This window comes from Larus michahellis, chromosome 5 (genome assembly GCF_964199755.1).
Source record: "Larus michahellis chromosome 5, bLarMic1.1, whole genome shotgun sequence".
NCBI classification, from domain to species: Eukaryota; Metazoa; Chordata; class Aves; order Charadriiformes; family Laridae; genus Larus; species Larus michahellis.
In genome coordinates, this window is record NC_133900.1 from 49,768,649 (window position 1) to 49,791,592 (window position 22,944).

The 22,944-nt window shown below is 37.7% G+C and overlaps 1 protein-coding gene across 3 annotated transcripts in view; it reads left to right on the plus strand.

The window, feature by feature from the left end:
* Positions 1-22,944, plus strand: part of CTNNA2 (catenin alpha 2) — a 516,068-nt gene that overhangs the window by 97,061 nt on the left and 396,063 nt on the right. For all 3 annotated transcript variants that reach the window (XM_074587252.1, XM_074587254.1, XM_074587251.1), the window contains one exon: positions 4,580-4,775. In XM_074587252.1, the coding sequence (XP_074443353.1) occupies positions 4,580-4,775 (196 nt within the window). The remainder of the gene's footprint in view (positions 1-4,579; positions 4,776-22,944) is intronic.

Below are 22,944 nucleotides of genomic sequence, written 5' to 3' on the forward strand. Positions count from 1 at the left end.
TTTCTCCCAACCCCAACAGGAATGCAGTTAAAATCTTTGGGCTAGACACTTCTGAAAAACTCAAGCGTAGTATTAATAAGATAATAGGTTATTATTTATTTTTTCTTTTATCATGCAATTTGTATTAAATTATAAGTTGATTTATGGCTTTTTTTAAAAAAGGAAATTAGCTAACATGATCTATAAGAAGAATATATATGCTATATAAGTATATATTTGTATAAGAAATCTTCCTCCCCCCTTCCTCTCTCCCAATACAGCTGACTTTCCTGAATCGTATTTCTAATTTTGGAAGAGACTGCTTTCTTAGCGTTTCAAACTAGTAATTTAATGTAATTTAAAAGAAACAGACACAATGTGGGAAAAAATGCAAGATTCCAATTTTTATGCGTGGTTTTCTTCCTGTAAGGGCTGTGCATTATGCAGAACCCAACCTGTTGGTGTAAAGGCTGGAATCCAGAATTGCTTTTTCCCGGCCCCAGATTAGAGAACAATTCCTCTCCTTGCTTGCTGCCTTTCAGTCGTATGAATCTTCAGTCTGTTGCTGTGTGATGGTTCAGCTTCATTTTGGGAGAAGAAAACCCCACCATTCCAGCTCGTGTATGTTTTATAGATCACGATACTTCCTTGGGAAGTGGGAGATCTCTGTTGCATCAGGAGGGTCCAGAGTTCTGCTTTCCTTTTCTCTTTATGTTAGGCCATCATCTTAAAGTTTATGGAATATTTTAGAGGACCTTGAATAATATCTACTTTATAAATGAAAATCATTGTACTTGTACAGATAATTGCATGAGTTTTTCCTTATATCCAGTTTGAAGCTCTCTTGTTTCAACTTGTGCCTGTCTGTCTTGTATTGGAGACCCCAGAACTGGACATGAAATTCAAGGGGTGCCAAGGCACAGTGCTGACAGCTTGCCATCTGTGAGGGTCCCTCAGATCCCTTGAAAGAGAATTGCTGCGCAGCCAGTCAGTCCCTCCCCTGTGTTATTGCCACAGGTTCCTCCTTTACTGGTGCAAGACTTTGCACTCGTCCTCAGTGACTTTTAAAAGGTTTCCTCTGAGTGACAGCCCTGCCCTGAAACATATCAACTGATCTCCCCAATCCATCATCTGCAACTTGATGAGTGCACTCCATTGCTGGCACCAGGTCATGTCTATCCCTAATAAGGAGATGAAGTCATCTGAAAATAAGTGCAGAGGAACACAAGACATGCTCACTATAAAATTCTCTTAGTAGTACAGTAAGTCCATGTCAGTTTTCTCTGACTCAATGCATAAGGAAGATGACCATGAATGTTCATAGGATAAGGTGCTCAGCTTCCTAGACATAGCGGTAACAATTACAGTAGGGATTTCTAGCTCATTGTACAAGACTAGGAAGTTTTGTCATGTTCTTTGGAAAATATTTACATTTTGGAAAGAGTGTCTACATTCTTTGTGTCTGCTCTCAATGCTCTCTTTACTGTATATGTCACTTCAGGGCCCAGAGACTTTCTCATTCACTCAGAAATTGAACTGCAAATGCAGTTTCTGATAGTTGAAGTTTTTAGACTTCTCACTATGCTTATAAATTCACATTATCCAGTTTGGTAGGCTAATCACTTTTTGAAACTGTACATTGGGAATAGTCCATGTTGTGGCACATCATTGTCTTTATATTTACTCCTGTGCTTGCAGTGATTGATAAATTCAGAATGTGAGGGTTTTTAAGAAGGACATGAATTTACATGTGCAAAATATTATTTATTATATATATAGTCCCTTCTTAGGAATTCAGCAAACCACTCTCCATAGTTTGGGTTACAGAGACCTGCAGTTCACTCTATGTAAGAAAATCTGAATTTAGTGTCTGTCCGTATGCTTTCTTGAAAAAAAAACCCAAACCAAAAAACAAACAGCAATATGCAATTACCAGCCAGCTCCCATTTTATAGGTAAAGTTAGGTGAAAAGAATCCCACCTAATAGTGGAATCGTGCACAGAAGAGCAGACTGGAAGACTTACAATCCAATAACACTGGGTTTGGTGGTTTTTAATGGGAAAATCCAATTTTAGGGCACCAAAAGTAGTCTGCAATCCAACTAATTTCTGTGTCTTTACAGGACTTCTACCAGCTACAACTTCTGTGTGTTTGTGCTATTTCGAGCTTTTTTTTTAGCTATTGATCCCTGCATCTACCTAATAGAGATCTATGAAATAATCTCATTGGACTTACTTTATTGACCACCTTTTTCTTCACTTCAGATCTTCTCTATACTACGTGAACTATTCTGACAGTCTAGTTCAAGTTTGTTCAGTAAGTCCAAATAATTAAGATGAAGTTCCGACATTATTCTCTTCATCTTCAAGTCTCCTATAGGAATTTCAGCATATGCTTAAACAATTTTATTGTCTGGTGTATGTGAAAGCTTTTCTTAGTCATCCTTACGATGTACTGGACAAATCCATTCCATTTGCTAAACCTGAATTAGGTTACAGAGCTAACCTAGTTTGTTTATTTATAAAATTCTAAAATCCTTAAATAGACAATGATCAACCACAAAAGGATCTTCAGGAAATTTTATGAAGAATAATTTCAAGGAAAAACTAATAACTAAAATATTATTTCTAGATATCAATAGTGAAAAAAAACCACATGATGGAAGAATATTGCCTTCTTGTAGCCAGGCAGACTCCTTCCTGAAAGAAGGGTCTGAAGTACATTTTTTTCACACAGTACATGCATATATCCATGCATATGGTGTTTTCAAGCCCTGGTAATCTTTTCTTCCCCCTTCCCCGCCCCCCCCTCCAGAGTCTATTGTTTTTTATTTGAGATTTGAAAAAAAAAAAACTAAAAAAACCCTCACAGAGCAAAAAATGTAGCACAAAAGGCTCTTTGGCCACAGCTGTACCAAACACCTTGTCGTGCTTCTTGTAATAGGGATGGGATGACAGTGAACTTTTATATTTCATTTTGAAATCTTTTGCTTTATAATGCACTGTCTTTATTGCAAGTTTTTATTTTCTTCCAGTAAATTTCTGGCTTAGCACACCGATACATCACTTCAAATGCCCTGGTTTGTATCCTTGTTAGGGTCAATCGCATCCCTGAGCATTATGGAGCCATTGCTATTTTTTCCATGCATTTAACACCGGATGTCATCCGATTCAGTATTCCTGTTTTACAGAAAGGCAGCCTTTTACTGGTGGAGTTATAAACTCCAACTGTATCCTGGGCTGCATTACAAGAAGCGTGGCCAGCAGGCTGAAGGAGATGATTTTGCCCCTCTACTCTCTGCTGGTGAGACCCCACCTGGAGTACTGTGTCCAGCTCTGGGGCCCCCAAAATAAGAGGGCATGGACCTGTTGGAGCGGGTCCAGAGGAGGGCCACAAAAATGATCAGAGGAATGGAGCACCTCTCCTATGCAGACAGGCTGAGAGAGCTGGGGTTGTTCAGCCTGGAGAAGGCTCTGGGGAGACCTTACTGTGGCCTTTCAGTACTTAAAGGGGGCTTATAGGAAAGATGGGGACAAATTTTTTAGCAAGGCAGTAGTGACAGGAAAAGGGGTAATGGTCTTATACTAAGAGAGGGTCTATTTAGACTAGATATAAGGAAGAAATTTTTTTTTACAATGAGGGTGGTGAGGCACTGGAACAGGATGCCCAGAGAGGTGGTAGATGCCCCATCCCTGGAAACATTCAAGGTCAGGTTGGACGGGGCTCTGAGCAACATGATGTAGTTGAAGATGTCCCTGCTCATTGCAGGGGATTGGACTGCGTGACCTTTAAAGGTCCCTTCCAACCTGAACTGTTCTCTGATTCTATGATGTAAGTTTTTTTTTTGGTCCAGCAAAAAGCTGTGGTATACACTGTGCTGCATCGTTAAGCTTTCTGATTAAAATTTCTAATCAACTTATTGACAGTTCAATAAGGAATTCCTTTAGGAGATTCTACAAACATGAAAGCAGATCTTCTTTCTTTTGAAATACTGTGGAGAAAGTGGGATCATTTCACTATTTGCTGTTGTCTTATGCCAACATATTATAAATATGCTGGAGCAATACTTCACTGAATGGTTTTAACCTGTATAATCTTTGCAGCAGCTATTCATTCCTTAATGTGTGGAAAACAGCCACGATGTTCTTGTCACCACTTGAATGTAACAGCCGGTATTTATCTGAAGGGCTGATCGCTTTTTGAATGGTTTCTGACCCACATGTGTTAGGTTTTCATTTGAGCGGCTTATTCTTTTTTTTTTTTTTAAATGAAAAACAGTGACCAAAAGGATGCTTTAGCACTAATGCCCTTCCATACCTGTTTCTTATCTTTTTTTCCTTCACTGCTTGACTGTGATTTGCTTAGCCCAGACTAAATAGGGGTTTAAAGAAAAAACCTTTTTTTGAGGTGTGTGCTGCCATGCTTTGGATTTTAAACTTTACATTTTATTTATTCAATACACATGACCGTTACATCATTTCAAGGGTAAAAAAAAAAAAAAATAGTGGGGCATTGAATTAGGTGGCTATCTAGTGTGCTATTAATAGTTGAAGAATTGTTCAAATTGTCAAAAACTTGTGACTTTTTTTTTTTCTCAAAGGTAACAACGCTTGTTAACACAAGCAATAAAGGACCATCTGGCAAAAAGAAAGGGCGCTCTAAGAAGGCTCATGTGTTGGCAGCTTCAGTAGAGCAGGCGACTCAAAACTTTTTGGAAAAAGGAGATCAAATTGCTAAAGAGAGCCAGGATCTCAAGGAGGAATTGGTGGCTGCTGTAGAGGATGTACGCAAACAAGGTACGTGCTGCTCTGATAACATGATTAAAATGTTGTGCTATGTGACAGTATATCTGTAATATGGCATATAAGTATTAAAATAGCTATACCGTCATGAATGGCAATGAGTATAAAGAATGTTCTAACTTGGGTAAAAAAGTGTGTTTGGGTTTTTTTTTTGCTTTTGGCTGTTCTGTCACCAAAGAGTGAACTCAAATATTATTTTGCAGCCATGCTACCCAGGGACAAAGCTTATTGTTTAATTTTCAACTTGCTTTTCATTCTGCTGTGTAATAAAATTACATGATTTTTCACTTTGCTAAACTTGAGCAGTGCTTTAAAGCCTGTGGAGGCAAATGTAGAATTAAGATTATGGTGTGTGCATTTCCGAAAAATCTAACAATTATCAACCAAACAGCACAGCAATATAGGATTACTTGTGGTTTCAAGTATATACTGAAATATATACAGAGATTATCAAAGTCTGAAAATATACAGATAGTAGCAATGTTGAATTTTTTTTTTTCTGGGAGTTGGTGATAGTAAGATAAATGCTAAGATTAGTTTGCATACTGCATAGGTTAAACTGCAAGTTTCAAGATATACAATGTCACAAAAAATTGCCTAGTTGGGAATGGGGTAATAACTTTTTTTTACTGGCAGAATTAATTCTGGTTTTGCACAATTTAATACTTGAATTTTAAATTGCTATTATAAGAAAACTGCTTTTAAATAAGGCTATGAAATTTTAAAAATATCATGCATATCCATGATATGGATATCATCTGACAATTTTCCTTCAAAAGGTAAAATGTGTATCGGATGCTTTTAAATTTACATGTGTGGTAAGGGAAAAATATCTTTTCAATATATGCCCATAACAAAACTTTTCCTTTTTATTGGCTTTGATTGTAATTATCTTTATTGCAGCAGAATTAAGCATCTTTCAGTTTTTTTTCCATTGTAAATCCTATAATCTAAAGATACCATCTGCCAGTTTCATCAGCCCTGGTTTTAGAACAAGACTGGCAGAACTCCAACTGAGATTTTGAAAGGAGTCTAAAGGACTTAGGTATAAAATACTGATTTTCAGTGAGTTAGTCTCCCAGCACTCATATGATGTTTTTTTCAGTTCATGAAAATTGGACTCAAATGATCATATCAGCAGGCAGGGTTAAAATTTTATATATGTAAACACTGATTAGCGAATATTCCAGTCAGTTCTCTCCTGAGGCTGTTTTTTCCTGCTGTCGATTATATGCATATTTGGTTTCACTGTTTTCCTGTTCCTATGTGTTTTAATTTTGTTTTTTTTAATATTCAATTGACAGTACATCAGAATAAGTCGAGTATTTGCTGTATACTCTATGTACAGTGTTATGCCAGTATTCTGGGGGTGGGGTGGGTGGTTTTGTTCTTGTTTGTTGTTGTTTTTTTAAATTTAGGATTTTGATGCTGATGCCTGGTTGTTCTGGCACGCGGTTTCATTTGTCAATGACTTCAGCTTCCCGTTGCTTACATTACTTATTTTGTGTTATGTTAAATTCTAGTACAGCATCTTCAGCGCTGACACAAGTGCCCTTGTTCCCTCGGAATTTATAGTGCTCTCCCTTTAGGGCTGCGATGCTGACTCAGTTTTGCAAGCTTCTCCCAAGGAGCCTTCTCATGAGTTAGAGTCACCAGCCTAAACTGTTGCATGCTCTTTGATCTAGGCAAATATACCACATTCATTAGCATGATATCAGAGCTTCTTATTATCTGTCTTTATCATTAGAGCTTTGTATTAGTTATCAGGGATTTCTTTGTAGATTTTTGCTTGTAAAGCTGGAGGCATCTGAGAGGATTTGCTGTGGAGAGTTTTGGTTTTTTTCTTGATTGAATTTCTGACTTTTTAATTGATAATAAGCCTTTTGTTCTTTTATTTTTAATCTGCATTTTAAAAAAGACAACGATGCAGGAAGCGGAGAGGAAAAAAGATCATAAACAGTATTACGCAGAATGATACAGGCATTCATCTCTTATCAACACTGCAGGCTAGAACAAAGTCTGTCAGAAAAGTGGAGCAGCTTTTTTGGGTCTGTACAACATGAGTCCATAATTAGGAGAGCAGGAGACACCATTATTAGCACACACGAGCCGTGTAAACTAGACCAGCCTTGGTGTAATGTGAAATGATATGTTTAGCTCAGTGACATAAAGAGCTGGATTAATGAACTGAGGCTGTGTTTTGCCAGAGTATTGCTAGTTGATTTTCTGGCAAAATTCCAGCTTGGATAATTACACCGTCAACCTAAAAATGTCTCCTGCAGTTACAGCTGGCTCTGGTGTGCTCCTCATTTCCTGCCCTGTATTGCTGTGTACTGTTATATCCTACTATAGGCGGTTGTTGCAATTCATCTCAGAGACGGTTGCTTTCCGTTGATAGGTATGAAACAAATGTACTGTATCATTTGCAAAATACTTTGGAATGAATGTGAATGGAAAGAATATATAGCTTTAAAATGCTTGTTACTTTAATAGTGTGTGTAAATTATATGTGGATAGCTGTAAAAAACTCTGATGATCAACAGTTTTGATTTAGAAGGTTGACTTCTGAAAAAACAACTAAGAGAAAGAAGAGTTTTTTAAAGTTTGGTTGTTTTTTCCACACACTTTTTGAAAAAGAGTAAATATGTTATGCATAAAGCTCTTAACTGTCTGTGTGTGTATATATGTATCCTGTAATAATTCCATAATAGGAATACTTTGGCCTCATGGGTCTTAAAAATGTCAAAACAGTGAAAATTAGCTTTAGTTCAAAACCATCTAAGTGAAATTATCCAATTGCTCCATTGAGTATTTTGCTATACAGATATTTATTCCCGTCTTGTCAGAGCTGTGTAAACGATCTCCCAGGTCGGGGACAGATAAGATGTAAGAAACGCTGATGTTTGTTGTTCATGTCGTCTTACGTTAGATGTGAGGGAAAGCTGACAGTCTTCTGCATATTGAAATTTTAGGAGGAGTGAGACTGGTGTATTTTTTTGGTTATAGTAACCCTAAGAAAACTACAAAGCCTGAGAAGTGCAGAAAAGCGAAGAAGAACTCATAGAAATAAGAAATACAGTCTGGAGAGGGGAAGTGAAGCATATGTTCTCATAGAATAGATGTCTAAATGCAACTGGTCTTTAATTGATTATTAGAGAAGAAGGAAATTCCCTGTGGAGGAGACATTCAGCTTGTGATTCACACAAAAATCTACAATGTCCATTGTGCTCAGGTCTGATTAAATTTATTAAGAAGCAGTCTGGGGTGCTGAGGAAAGCAAGACAGGGAAATAGGTTATATTCATGTAAATTTATTCTATGTATTAAATGACTTTGGTGATGCCTGTCTTGTAAGTAAGTCTGTGCTAGTGACTGCCTAATTTTAGTATCATTTTCCTAGATGTTTTCTGGCATATAGCTAAAATGTCCATTAAAAACATGATTTAGTCTAGCAGCTGGTTGTTGTGTTCTGAATTTTTTGCTTTTCAAGCAGGGTAGATACAACTTCACACCATAACCTGAAATTTATACTTCAATAAAGGGACAGAAAATAGCTGCTGATGTCTTTTTGTGTCTTTGAAGACAGTATAAACTTGAGGTAGACTTAATTTTCTGTTCATGCAGATTTATGCACATTGCATAAAAAGAATATGGTATGATCCATATACTCCATGACTGTCAGTAAGCATGAAAGTATGTATCAGTATCTGAGACACAAAAATGACTTTAACTTTCTTGGTAACTTTTTTTTTTCCTCTGTGATGGAACATACTAAATACTTTTTAATGCTTTACTTCAATGCTTTTAACTGCCTAAGTTTTAAAACTTTTAAAATTAAGATTTTAAACTAAACCCTGTGAACTTCCTCGCTGTTCCCTCCTGTCTTCAGTTACCCTGGGAGAAAAATAGGGAATCTGCACACTTTAGGTGATGGGAGCAAACTTGAACACCATAGAACATGCAGAAGATGCCAGTTGTTTTCATAATAATTTATAATGCTATTTAAGCTTATTTAAGCTCTTCTGATTTCAATGACAGCAGTACACCCTGGAGAGACACAGATTCCATCTTGCTATTTGTAATGTCACATACACTGTCACAACTGTCTCAGTTTTATGTTCCCGGAGACTGCCAAACTTAGCCAAATGCATGGCATTGTGCGAGTCTTAAAACAGTACCCCAGTTCAGCTGGCAATTTGTATTTTAGGAGACCTTTCCTGATTGTACAATTTTCTTTCGGTTAGACCTTGTTAGACTGACAGTTCCTTCCTAAAACCCAGTCCTTGCAGTGCCATGTTATTCCAAGCCTGTAAGACTTGCTGCCTGGAGGTCTTGACTTTCCTGACTGAAGCAGAAAATCCCTGCTCAGATTTTGCCTTCACTAAAACTTTTCCACTCTCTTTAGATTTTTGTTTTCTGCTCTCTAATCCAATCTGTTTTCTTTTTTTAACTGCATTAAAGAGAACTCTTAGCAGCCATCTCTGTTTCCCATGGAGTCTGTGCTGCTGTCCTCTATATTCCTCCTGTTTCCCTCTCCTTTTCTTTGCTACCTTCATGTGGTCATACATTTATTTTGTCTTCCTTGCAATTCAAGGCCTGACATTTCCCCTATCTCATGGTCTCTTCAGATCTCCCATTCCCTGTAACCCTTCTTTCTTTCATCTCCTTCTCATACTCTAGTTCTGTATTCACATGAGGTCCTTCTCCTTATCTCTCGTATTAAGTCATGGTTTTGTAATGCAAAGTAGAAAAACAAAAATAATAAAATGTCTTTTTCTTGATTGCTTTTTCCCCCCCTTTACTTTACAAACTTAACATACCTTGTTTGTTGTCCTTGTTTTCTCTACACTCTGCTCTGAAACCTTCTCTGACCCTGGATACGTGTTTCTCAGACTCTTCTGTTAGCCCATTCTTCTGTACTCATTTTTACCCATTCTGTCCCTTCTTCCCCTAAATTTCTTTCTCACGCTGAAAGCATTCGTAGTAAGCCAATCTTACTTGCGTTTAAGCCCAGGGTGAGAACATCTTCTTACATAGCATGTTAAACATGCCTCAGATGTTCTTGCTTAGCAGAGTCATCTGCAACAGACTTTCCAGGAGCCCTGATTTACCCAATCTGTTCTCTCTGCTGTCCTGATTAAAAAACAAACAAACAAACAAAAACCCCAAACAAACCAACCAACCAACCAAAAAAATAATAGAAGAAATTGGGGGGGGGGGGGGAGGGGGGAAGGTTTGTACCCATTAGTATCTAAAAGCTTTCCTGGAACACTATAGGTTTAACGCTTAAAGTTACATTTAAAATATATATAAAAAAAACCTTAGCTGAATGCACTACACTTTGGTTCACTTGGTTAATAAGAACTCAACTAATAGGTGTAGGCTTGCTGTCTCTTTCTCTGTGCTAGCTGTGCTGCATTTTTCCTAGTTTATAAAATATATGGAAGTGGAATTACTTCATGAGGGAGCTTCTGTAAAAGCCATTAAAAGTCTTGCCACAATATAACTATCACTTGAGGTGGGAAGGAGGAAATTCTTTTTACAGAGAAAGCAAATAATTGTCTGATTTCTGCATCTGCTTTCAACTCTGAGTCTGAGTGACAGGATTCAAACTGTAGAGCTGATCTGCAAGGGAAGCTATTCAAAGGTATCTCTTACTGTAACAGCTGAGCACTGGCTGATCGTTACTCCCAAAGTCTGAGTTGAATGAAAGAAATGTAGGATATTGGGTTTGGATCTGGCAAGTATGAAGGAGAAATAAGTGATTCTTTTAAAGACAATGATACATCTGATAGCAATATTTTATTGCTTTGGATTTGTCTAATTAACCTGTTTCTTACCTGGGCTAGGGGCCAGAGAAATCTGTTTTAGAACAGAAGTTATCTGGTCTTTTCACTTAAACCTGTGTTCTGCCTAAGTGTATTTATAATGCTCTTCATTGAAGTATATAAGAACTTACCTTTTTTTCTGCTTATCAAAGTTAGTGACCACTATTTCTACATAGAGGAAAAAGTCTGTGTGTTTATGGAAAGAAATTGCTGAAAAAAGTTATGTGAGACAATGGACTTTCTATTCATTTCTGAAAGATGAAGTGAGGTTGTGGTCAGTCCTGCTTAATGGGACAATGAGTTTTGGTCTGCACTTTGGAAGAACCCGTGTGTATAATAAGAGTATTCTCTACTTTGCCAATAGTACCTATGATGAGGTACTCTGCAACTTGCTGTTTTCCAGTTTCTCTGATGGGTCACGCCTCTCCTACAGGAAGCTTTTGAGTATGAAGATTTGAAGTCTTATATTCATCAATTCACTGATGCTGTGGCCCGAAAACTTTAACTTGTTATTCAAAAATATTCATAATCTATTTTGAATTGCTTGTTACATTTGGAAGCGACTTCAATTGTTATTCATGTTTGCTGTGCTCATCCTAAGAAATATGGCATGCTAAATGTCATTCTATGCAAATATTCTAACGCTAGCTCTTTCAGACCCTTTTCAAATCCATTAATTATCTTTCAGCTCGCAGAGAATTTAGCTTCTGAAAGACATTAAAGTTCCTTTTCTCAAATGATTTAAATACACTTCTGATGAAAGAGCAGACATTGTACAGAATCTCAAAGAGCTGTTATACAGATAAGAAGTGTCAGGGGCTCCCAAATCCAATAGTGAGGCTGCTGCAGCTGCATTGCCCCAGGTCCAAGCAGTAGCGAGGCTGAGCATATATTCCCAGTAGGCACACGCACACAAACACGCATATACAGCTTCATTTATACATATATACACGGCTGACCACAAACATCAGACACTCAGCACTCACTATGCTATGATTCTATCAAACGCTGGAACACTGGAAGAGGTTGCCCTCACCAAGGGAGGTGATAGGTGCCCCATCCTTGGAAACAGTCAAGGTCAGGTTGGATGAGGCTCTGAGCAACCTGATCTGGTTTGCAGGGGGGTTGGACTAGATGACCTTTAAAAAATCCATTCCAACCCAAATCATTCTATGATTCTGGGAAACAAACCCAACAGCACCAAGTGTCTTACCATCTTTCCCTCTCTGGCTAATTAGGATTGAAGGTCCGTTAGTGGGCAATGCCTATATTTGTATGTAGAATCCCGTAGCTGGCCCCTGCATCCTGGTGTCCCCAGTTGCCCCACTCCCAAGGACACACAGAAAGAAACACATGGAAGCAGATGTCTTAGTTGACCTCCACACACTGCGGTCTCTCCAGCAACTGGAAATCAGAAGGTCTGGCCCCAGGCATGACCAGACAAGTGCACTGACCAGCAGTTTGTTTACACACAACTAGTCCCTTTTATCCTCTTATCCCTCCATTTTCCCGTGCTTGTTCCTCCCCAAATAATCTTGGTCCTTCCTTTTCTCCACTTTCGGTTCCTGCCCTAAACATCCCATTGCAAGTCCTAAAATGTTTTTCCCCTGCATCCCATAGTGAGTCCAGTATCCTTGAGCAGGCAGCTAAAATTAGAGAAAAATGAAATGTATACAGGTGATTTTCTGTACATGCACTTAATGGTTCAGGCAGTTGGGGAGGTCTTGAACTGGTGATGATATTGGTTCTTCTTAAAGCCAGCTGAGGACTGAGAGCCTGTACTTAATATTCTGCATCATTTTTGGAAGATTTATTTCTGTTACAGCCTTGGCTGGATCTTTTCTAGTATTCATTTCACTTTTCAATATTTTGTTTAAGCTCATGTTAGTTTCAATTTATGAAGGCGACTTACATCTCCCAGAAATATTTGTTATAAAGGGTGGTTGGTGTTTGATATATTACCCAAATATGACAGTTTGAGACAGATTTTACAGAAGCATAGTGATACATGTTTGAAAAATAATATAAATGAATATATTTGGTGATTTTTCCATTTTCACACTGTATTTATTTATATTGTCTTTCTTTAAGATTTTATTACTATTGTGACTCTATAGCAGAGAAGGATGAAATTGCTTTAGAATGTAAACTTCTGACAGCTGTCAAAAATTAAATTATACTCACAAATTGAAAGTTATAGAAATAGTGTTTCTTCCAGAAATATTTAACTTGAATTCTAAAATGAGATCCTAGAATTACTGCTTGTTTCTTTAAAAGCAATATTTCTGTTACGAAAACTTTTATTTGAGAAAGGATTGTAGAAATACACCACGGTTTAAAAAAAAAAATAAACTAAATCTATCAAGGGATTGTAACTAGGGCATGTTTTTCAGTAAATACTTCTCCACACATCACAGTGCAGTATTAGTATGCATGAAATTTTTGAATTCAGGTCAAATTTAGAAATAATTTCACTAGTATTTAAAAAAAAATATATAAATAGGGGCTTCCAAATTGGAAGAGGCACCATTGGCAGTTATCTTTCCCTGTTCTGTCTTCCAGCAGTAATTCCAAAACTTGGTAGGCTCACTCCACAGTCAGTAATCCCCAGCAGTATTAAATGTATGGCCTTTTCAATTAAGTTTTGAGGTAACCATGAACAATGTTCTGCAAGAAGATTTTCCATCATGCATGAAATCTGTATTTAAGCCTCCTCTGTGTGTAATTCAATATAGAAAACGGAATTGAAGTTTCTGACCTCTCAGAAGAACACTGTTACAGTAAAGCTATAGAGCACCATGGGATGAGCATCTCTGCCTTTCTTTTTGAAGCTGCTCTAATTTATGTGCTAGTGAAACATCATCTGGATCACAGCTGAGTGCTTGAAATCACTATTGATTCATTCTGAACTGAATTTCTTTTTGTTCAACCCAACATTAAAAAAAGGAAAAAAAAAGGAAAAGTTTGAACTGGAAAATCAGTTATTTTAGTCTGTCAGATCAAAAGTATTTGGAAGGAGATTCATTTTAGCTTGGCAATGGGGAGTGATCTCAGGCGACTGTGTGTAGGTGCTGGAGGTTTTTAACACAGCAAAGGTAATATGAGTTTAACCAGCTCTCTAAGTAGTGATGGACAGGGTTAGGGAAAGTAGGTGGAAGGGTTATCTGGAGCGGTGCAAAGAGGTTGTCTTGGAGATGTAAATTGGTAAGTAGTGCACCCAAGGGAGAAAGTCAAGGAGATGAGATTTGGTTGTTGCTTTATGCTTCAGTCGCATAGCTCTAGTGAGAGCTGGTGGACAATATGGGGAGGTTTTACAAAGCCAACCTTCACCCAGAGGGAAAGACAGGTTTCCTTCTGCACTGCCACTGTTACCCTGTCCTATTGCCTCTCCCTTTCCAGTCCTTCGCCCCTCTCTGTGCTAAACGATGAAAACAGGATTTTCAGTCTTTCAGAAATTGTAACTGAAAAACTTCAAGTGATTTTGTAATGATTACACAGAAAAAAGTTACTAACAAACTTATACAAAAATGCTCAGTCTGTTGAGCAAGTGTTGTAAATGAGGTAATGAAACATATTTTCAATTAAAAAAGCAAGGGTTTTGTTGTTCACAATGTAGTTGTAAATACTGCTGTAATTCACCTGAAAAGTGGGAACTTTCCATGTTAGCAGGATTATTTCTGCTACTTACCCAGTCACATTTAATAAGAAAGATATAAGCAGTCCTTGGAGCAATAAACTTTATCTGAGAGTCTTCCTTGCACCCTCCTTGGTCCTCCTCCTTGCCTAAAGTATGTTTCCTTCTGTGTTCTTTAATTTTGACTGCATTTTCCATTGCAGTCATCCAACTTTAAAAGCAGTTGTGAAGAAGCTTCATTCTCCCATACAGATTAGGCTTTAATTTTGGATATGGTTTCAGAAAGTGGTAGTCGATGAGAGAAGTAATAAAAATGACAGCATGAAAATTTGAAATACACTTCCTAATGTCTGAAACGTGTCTGCTTAGTCAGTGTATAAAAGACTTTAATTTATTATCTTTCCATTTACCATTTTGAACACCTCTTTGGAGGACATTTTTCACATATTACAAAGGCCAGTATTCTAAGTAATATTTTACAGAGTGAAGGAATATAAAATATTATAATCAAATAACACCTGCTGCTTTCCTCTGAGAAGTGTTACATTATATTATGCTGATCACAAGCTGTCTTGTTTTCTTTCAGTTTTAGTCCCTTTATCAGAGACAAATACTTTTTAAACTTTAGCTCTGCAAGATCTTATGGCTGCTGTTTATATATGAAAACTGGAAAAGGAGACTGCTCTGTAGTGCCTATGGAATTTAGAATTATTTTTATAACTACTAAATATAAAAGTCTAGAGACTCCACTGATTTTGATTTGTGATGTTTGCAAATCTCATTCATCCATAATTGTTCCAAATTTGACTTTCAGAGCTGTGCTTGGCTTTTTTTTTTTTGTGTTTAATTGCAGATAATTCAGTTTATATCATCTGTTTATATTATTATGTGAATTCTAAAGTAGTTGATGAAACATATGTTATTTTTCTTCACAAAAATGTATCAACCCTATCTTCCTTTCACCTGTTTCTTCTGGACCTTATGGTTTTAAATGACTCTTAATTATATTACTTTGATGATGCTGTTATTTTATGGCTAACATCTTAGTTATGATTGTCCACAAACATATGCCTGAATTAAGCTACTGTTCAGTTAATCTTAATATATTTCCCACTGGCTGAAGCAGTTTCTGTTTTCTCCTCTCATTTGTCTTGTATTGTGATCCTTCCCTATTGCTTCTACATCCAAAAACACTTTTTTGTGCAGAAAAGCCCTCTTTCTGAGGCTATATTTCTGATAGACAAAATTATTCCTATGTAGAATTTCCATTTGCTACTTATTGTTAGAATTTATCCTCTTTAAGCTAAAATGTCTTAAAGAACTTGAACATAAAAGCCTGTTTTAAGAAATTCTTAAGAAAGAAGGATAGCTTATAATCGTACACCATTGAGCTAAGTCAGTATTTTGTAATTAATCTACAGTATGTGCTTTTCAAGGGAGTCATTCAGTTCATTTAACAGATGGGGAAACTGCGCTGTGGAGGTATCAGTGCAAAGCTGGTTATAGCACCCGAAGTGCCCCAGCCAGTGTAACTGCAGCTCAAGGTAACATTTCTCAATGGTAGTGTGCAGCTGTCCTGGTGTTTGTACTTTTTTTCTGAAGAAACTGGCCTACTGACATGCCCACGCAAGAATAACAACATATATTAAGAATATGTATAACACTGCAGGAAAAGCTTTTCTACCGCTGTGTTCTGCGATGTGGAGAATCTATATGATGACAGGTAGCTTACATAACAAAAATTGTTTGAACATTGGGACTATGTTTTATAGATACCTGGGCATGGCAGAAGTTATGTTGAATTTATACTATAACATTGAAACAAAAGGAAATAGGTATAAATTCCTCATGAATACTGTATGCTGGGAAACTAAAAGAAAGTTTCAAAGTCAGAGGAATAACGCAGACGTTGCAATAACAGAGGCAGAAGGCAGTGAGGGAGTTATAGAATAAATCTCTGTTTATGATGAATACTGGAAGACTATATATTGTGGAACAGATCATCTTGAGTGCCACTATGCGGCATATGAAAGACAACCAGGTGATCAGGCCCAGTCAGTGGGGATTCATGAAAGGCAGGTCCTGCTTGACTAACCTGATCTCCTTCTATGATAAGGTGACCCACTTGGTGAATGAGGGAAAGGCTGTGGATGTTGTCTACCTGGACTTTAGTAAAGCCTTTGACACTATTTCTCACAGCATTCTCCTGGAGAAACTGACTACTCGTGGCTTGGATGGGTGTACTCTTTGCTGGGTTAGTGGCCAGTCACGAGTGGTGTTCCCCAGGGCTCAGTTCTGGGGCCGGTTCTCCGTAATATCTTTATTGATGACCTGGATGAGGGGAACGAGTGCACCCTCAGTAAGTTTGCAGACAACGCCAAATTAGGTGGGAGCGCCAACCTGCTGGAGGGTAGGAAGGCTTTGCAGAGGGATCTGGACAGGCTGGATCGATGGGCTGAGGCCAATGGTATGAAGTTCAACAAGGCCAAGTGCTGAGTCCTGCACTTGGGTCACAACAACCCCATGCAGCGCCACAGGCCTGGGGAAGAGTGGCTGGAAAGGTGCCTGGCAGAAAAGGACCTGGGGGTGTTGGTCGACTGACAGCTGAATATGAGGCAGCTGTGTGCCCCAGTGGACAAGAAGGCCAACAGCATCCTGGCCTGTATCAGGAACAGTGTGGTGAGTAGGACTAGGGAAGTGATTGCCCCCCTGTACGCGGACACTCAGGAAAGGAAAGACACTGAGATTCTGGAACGAGTCCAACGAAGGGCAATGAAGCTGGTGAGCGGTACTGTTGAGGCCCCACCTCGAATACTGTGTTCAGTTTTGGGCCTCTCACCACAAAAAAGACATTGAGGAGCTGGAGGGGGTCCAGAGAAGGGCGGCAAAGCTGGTGAGGGGTCTAGAGCACAAGTCTTATGAGGAGTGGCTGAGGGAGCTTGGGGTTGTTTAGCCTGGAGAAGAGGAGGCTGAGGGGAGGCCTTATTGCTCTCTACAACTCCCTGAAAGGAGGTCGTAGAGAGGTGGGGGTCGGTCTCTCCTCCCAAGTGACAAGCGATAGGACAAGAGGAAATGGCCTCGAGCTGCGTCAGGGGATGGATGTTAGGAGGAATTTCGTCACCAAAAGAGTTATCAAGTATTAAAACAGGCTACCCAGGAAAGTGGTGGAATCATCATCCCTGGAGGTATTTAAAAGACAGGTACACGTAGTTTAGTGCTGGTTTTGTCAGTGTTAGGTTGATGGTTGGACTCGATGATCTGGACGTTCCCTTTCAACCTAGACAATTCTATGATTCTGTGATTGTAGCTAGATAAGTAGCTAGATATGATGATCTAGGAATCCTTCCAGTCTTGTGTTCCTGCATGCAACATGGTTGAATGTAAAGATCATACATGGTACTTACAAAGCCATTTTAGCCCATTTTTTGCTATGATTTACCTGTCTAATCCAGTCTCCTTTTTCTGCCTTTGCCTCAGAGAAAACTAAAGATGTGCAATTTTTTTGTTTGTTTTTGAGGGTGTTTGGGGTTTTTTTGTTTGTTTGTTTTAATTCAATGTGAGGTGGTAATACTCAAGTAGCTCTAAATATGCTACTTTAAGGAGCAGAGATGCTCTCGCTAGGCTAGCATAGAAATTTATATGGACTAATACACCTGCTGACAAGTGCATTGAATGGATGCAGCTGATGACTATTCCCGATAGTTAAGCACAGTTTTCATACCTCTTATGTTTCTTAATATGCTTCCACAGTGACACCTATACTTGCAGCTGTCACTGATGATTGTTTTTTTCTGTTCTCTTTAAATGTCTAAGAATAATCATGTGATGTTTATGAACCTGTTATTATACAAAGCATACTGATGTCCCTTTCTGTGTGTTGGTGGTGATCCCTAGATTGGCTTTGTGTTTTGTTACCTGCACCAGAGTGTAATTTCACAGCATGAGGTTGAAGTATCTCTCTATCTCTCTGCAAAGAAGGTCTTGCAGTTTTGAAACATTCATGAGTCACATTATGTACGGGGCTATGTTGTATTAACACCTGTATGGTACATGGATTGCACTTGAAACTGGCAATTAAGTGCGAGGGTACGAAAATATTTCCAGGTCAAGTTTAGATGAAAGTTCATTATAGTCTGTGAAAATTAATTTTTTTTAATGTAATTCTTAATTTTGGAAAGATAGGCTTAGTTTTCATGCAGATTGATGCCTTGGGCGTGATTTCAGAAATTCTTGACAAGTTCTTTTATGGTGTAAAAATAAATGCATTAGGTCTCAAATATAGGTTATTGTAAATAATGCATGCAGGCTATGTGAACAGATGGTAGAAATGAAATAACTTAGTTCTTTGAAAGTGCTATTGTACCTTCTATCTCTTGCTCTATGTAAAGCTGCAAGTGCTGTCCTTTGTATTCTTCGTTGTCTTCTTTCTCTTATCTTTTCTTATTGTAAGCCTATGCCATAGACTTTCCCTGTGATGGTGACCCTCCTTGGTCTACTTTTCTTCTTTCTCACGCTATCTCATACTGCAGTACCTTTTTCAATTTTTGTATTTAGTTTTTTCCTGTTCTTTTTCTGTCTTGATCACAAAACCCGAAATTGTCCAACATTAACATGCCTGTTCTCTTAACCCAATCAGGGTGATGCGGAAAGGCTTTTTTACTTTCAGCAGTGTTTGTTTCCCACATTTCTAATAATGATGTTAAGAATATGCTATATGCCTCTATCATTTGCGCAATCCACCCATTTCCTTTATCTCAGGCTCATCAGAAAACTGGGTGATCGGCAGGCAGCAGTACCTCTTGAGGTATGAATCATCAGGCTACAATGTGCTTGGAAATGTACTCTGTTCAGAGCCAGGTGGTTCGTTCCTACTTCTGATAATGCTCCTGTCAAGTCATTCACAAGTAGAATCCAAGAATAAGAAAAAGCATATAAAGCAATGCAAAACTGGCCCCTTTAAACATCTATTAAAAGCTGGTCAATCCACTAGATTGATCAATCTCACCTCAGTCCTACCCACCTCCTCACAGTTGACAGTAGTAACTTGCTGCTCCTTCTGTTCTCAGAGGACACTGGGAACTTTATGATAAATTTTGTTAAGGAAACGGGGCTTGCTGGAAAATACGAACCCTTTGAAACTGAAGCTTATCTCAAAAAATATCAATTTCAACTAGAAGTTTCATTGGGCAATATTTTTAATGTGATAATAAAGAACGATGGAGCTGATTCTAATTATGATTTTGAACTTAGTTCACAGTGCCTAGGGCATAGATATAATCTACCAACTAACTTGCTTGGCTCTACACTATTTGTAAGCCTCTTCAAGCCCCAGAATTAAAGAGAATGCCACAGTAGTTTTTTTGGAGCACTTCCTTTTCTGTGACTGTTAGAAAGTTGTGTGTGCTTTTCAAATGTTCCTTTCTAAACCTGATACATTTCACTCAAATTTATTAATCACAATTCTCTTTACGATTCATAAATTGATATGTAGAAACCCATTAAATTATTAAATTCAAGACTTTAATTGCTAAGACTCACAGAAAAAAGATTTTTCTGTCAATTACATACATTTTAGTCATTTTTTACAATAATTATTTTAGTAGATCTACTATACATAGTTCACCTAAAAAATGACAACTTTTCCTAGCAATTGCCACTGTAGTTATTTGAATAGTTTTGTCTTCTTTATGTGATGAAATATTCTACTCATTTTAACTTGCTTCCTGTCGCAGTTCTACAGCTATCTGGTAAAGAAGGAAACACTTCTTATTTTTAATTAGAAATCTCAAATTTTTAGAATAAACATAGAAGTTTTGGAAAAACTACTAGCTGAAGAAAGAAACAACAGGCTTCCTCTAGTGCTGATATCCCAGTATCTTGCTGCATGGCAGAAATGTGTTCTGCTTCACAGTGATTGTTGGAAGACAGTTCTGCCACTTTCAGTATCTACTGAACTACCCAAATAATCACAGACAGGTTGCCTTGGAAAAAAATATTATTTGGTTCCCTCCCAGCTGGAGTGTGAGAGCAAACTAGCTTGTGTATAGCCTTGGACAATCAGGTTTATCAGGCCACTGGAACAAAGCAAAGAAAGAGCCAATTTGGCAACACAAATGCTATTTTGAGATAAAAAGAAACACTTCCCTTCTCTTCTGTAGGACATTGAGGTTTCAGCTGCATGCCTTTTGCCAGGATACAAATAAGGCTACATTATAATTAAGTTGAGTTTGAGTTTTTAAATTTGCTTCTGTGTTTATTGATATCTTAAAAGGTCCAGTGTGTTTTCATGTTCCCTAACACCAACCACGATGTTGAACATCTAAAATGTTCATGTTGATGTTCCTGAACTCTCCAATTCAGTGAAGGCTAATCAGTTTAGTTTATCCCTGAAGGTTGTTAAACTGCGGAATAGCTGAGAGCTGCAGACAAAGAGGGATTAGAAATGGCACTATATTCTCACATCCAAAACAATTTACTTTTGAATTGAAATTTAATTAATGTTTTATTGTACTTAAGTGTATCAGTGATGTTTCAAATGCGCTATTAATCTGACTATTAATTACAAAAGTTCTTTCCAAAATGTAACATTTGTGCAATAATTGTTTTAGATTGTCGTAGATATGTGGCTAAATATCTTGAAGTTCTGTATTCTTGGTATTTTATTATCCCTTAGGAAAGAAATAGTTGGGTTAATTAAAATTATACATTTTAATGGTCTATGAAGTGAATGAGTGGTGTGCTATTCAATCTAAATGCAAATATTGAATATAAAATACGTACTAGCTTTAAGGGTATCCATTGCGCTTTAAAATACATAATGATACATCTTCCATCACTTTATCTAAATGTCAAACGTAAATGAGTCCAATTTAAGTGAACTAGATTGTCTGTATAATCAATTCCAGAGAGACGCAGCTCTAGGAGCTGAAATATAATGGGGAAAGATCAGGCTAGATCATATATGGCCTTTTCTGGCCTTGAAATCTATTAATACGATGAGAACAGTGGTCATTCTTCCACAGACAGAGAACAAAATCCCAACTGCAGGTGAAAGGGGAAATGAGTTTAGGGAACATAATACTAAAGATTTAGAAGAAAAGTAATAGGGAAGGGGAGACTAAGATTTAAAAGCCATACGTGTGAAGCTTTGGGAATACTGAATAGCATTTTTAATGCATATTTATATTTAGGATGTATGCCGCATTCTTCAGTATGAAAATACTCTACAAATTACTTCCCAAATTTTAACAAATGATAGTACAACGTCAAATAGAGATTGCTACTGAAATAAACTATTTTCATTTATGGAGAATGGATTTTAAAGTACTGTAATAAAAAAATGATATTTTAAGATATGGGATAAATAATCAATATGCTTATGAAGGTAGGATGAATATAGACAGTGAGAAATGAACCACTGAAGATCAGATTTAGTCCATTATTCCTGGATCAAAAACTTGACAGTTGACAAGTATACTGGAATGGGCAGTTAAGTGGTCCTACTCTATTTGATGGGTTTCTAGACAAGTCCAAGGGAGATAAAATTGCAGATCTTTGTATCCTGGACAGTTTCGTTTTGTTTGTTTTAATAGCAAGACAGCATCTATGAGGAAAGGATTAAAAACATGCTTACATTATTTAAATATACCCTATTAGCAATTACTGGTTATTCCAATTTATCATATTATCTTTTATTATCATGAACACTGTTCTATACGGAATCTGCAGCTCAGTTTGTGTCTATACATTATTTTAATTTAGAATAGCTTCATAAGAATGCTTTGGCTCTAAATACAAGCAAAGCACTCTAAAATACTTTAATTAGGTCATGGATCAGTTGTCACATCTTTTTAATCTTGGACACGTAGAACAAAAGACAAAATCTACAAGAGATGGATTAATTAAACCATAGCTTTATTAATTTCTTCCATTTGATAATTGTTCAGGAATGGTACATACACTCAAGCTGTCATTGTTTCCTTAATTATTTCTAGGTGCTTGGAGCACCGTCAGCATCCCCTATTGATCATAGCTGTTCTCTAGATTGCTGCTTTGTGCCCACTGTCTTCTATCCCTTAATAAACACTTCAAGGCTTTGGAAAAATGGCATTTCCTCAATGGATTAAACATTAAGAGCTTCCTTTCTTAATAGGTAGATGCCTACCTTTAACTTTGCTTGTGATTCTAAAAGTTCTAGTAGCTCAACACAATATGTTTATGCACCCCTACCAAAAAATGTGCCAGTGATCAACACTGGTACCTCTCAGCCCTCCCTTTACTCTTTTTTCCTGTATGCAATCCCCAGCAACATGCACTAGACTAAAATAGGAATTGCTTTTTTGAAGACATGGAACTCATCATCTGTGTCATTAATGAGGAGGTTAAACAGTCTTGGCTCCAGCATTGACCCATGGAACATTCCATTAGTGACCTGCCTCCAGATGGACTTCATGACACTGATCACAACTGGGTGAGACCACCAGTTTGGCCAATTTTCAATGCATCTCACTATCCACTTGGCAAGCTCACACTTCTTCAGTTTCTCTACAAGGATGTTCTGGGAGATAGTGTGAAAACTCTTAGTAAAGTAGAGATATGCAACAGCCCCTGCTCTCCTTGTGTTCAAGGTCAGGTTGGACAGGGCTTTGATCAAGTAAAAGATGTCCCTGCCCACAGCAGGGAGGTTGGACTAGGTGATCTTA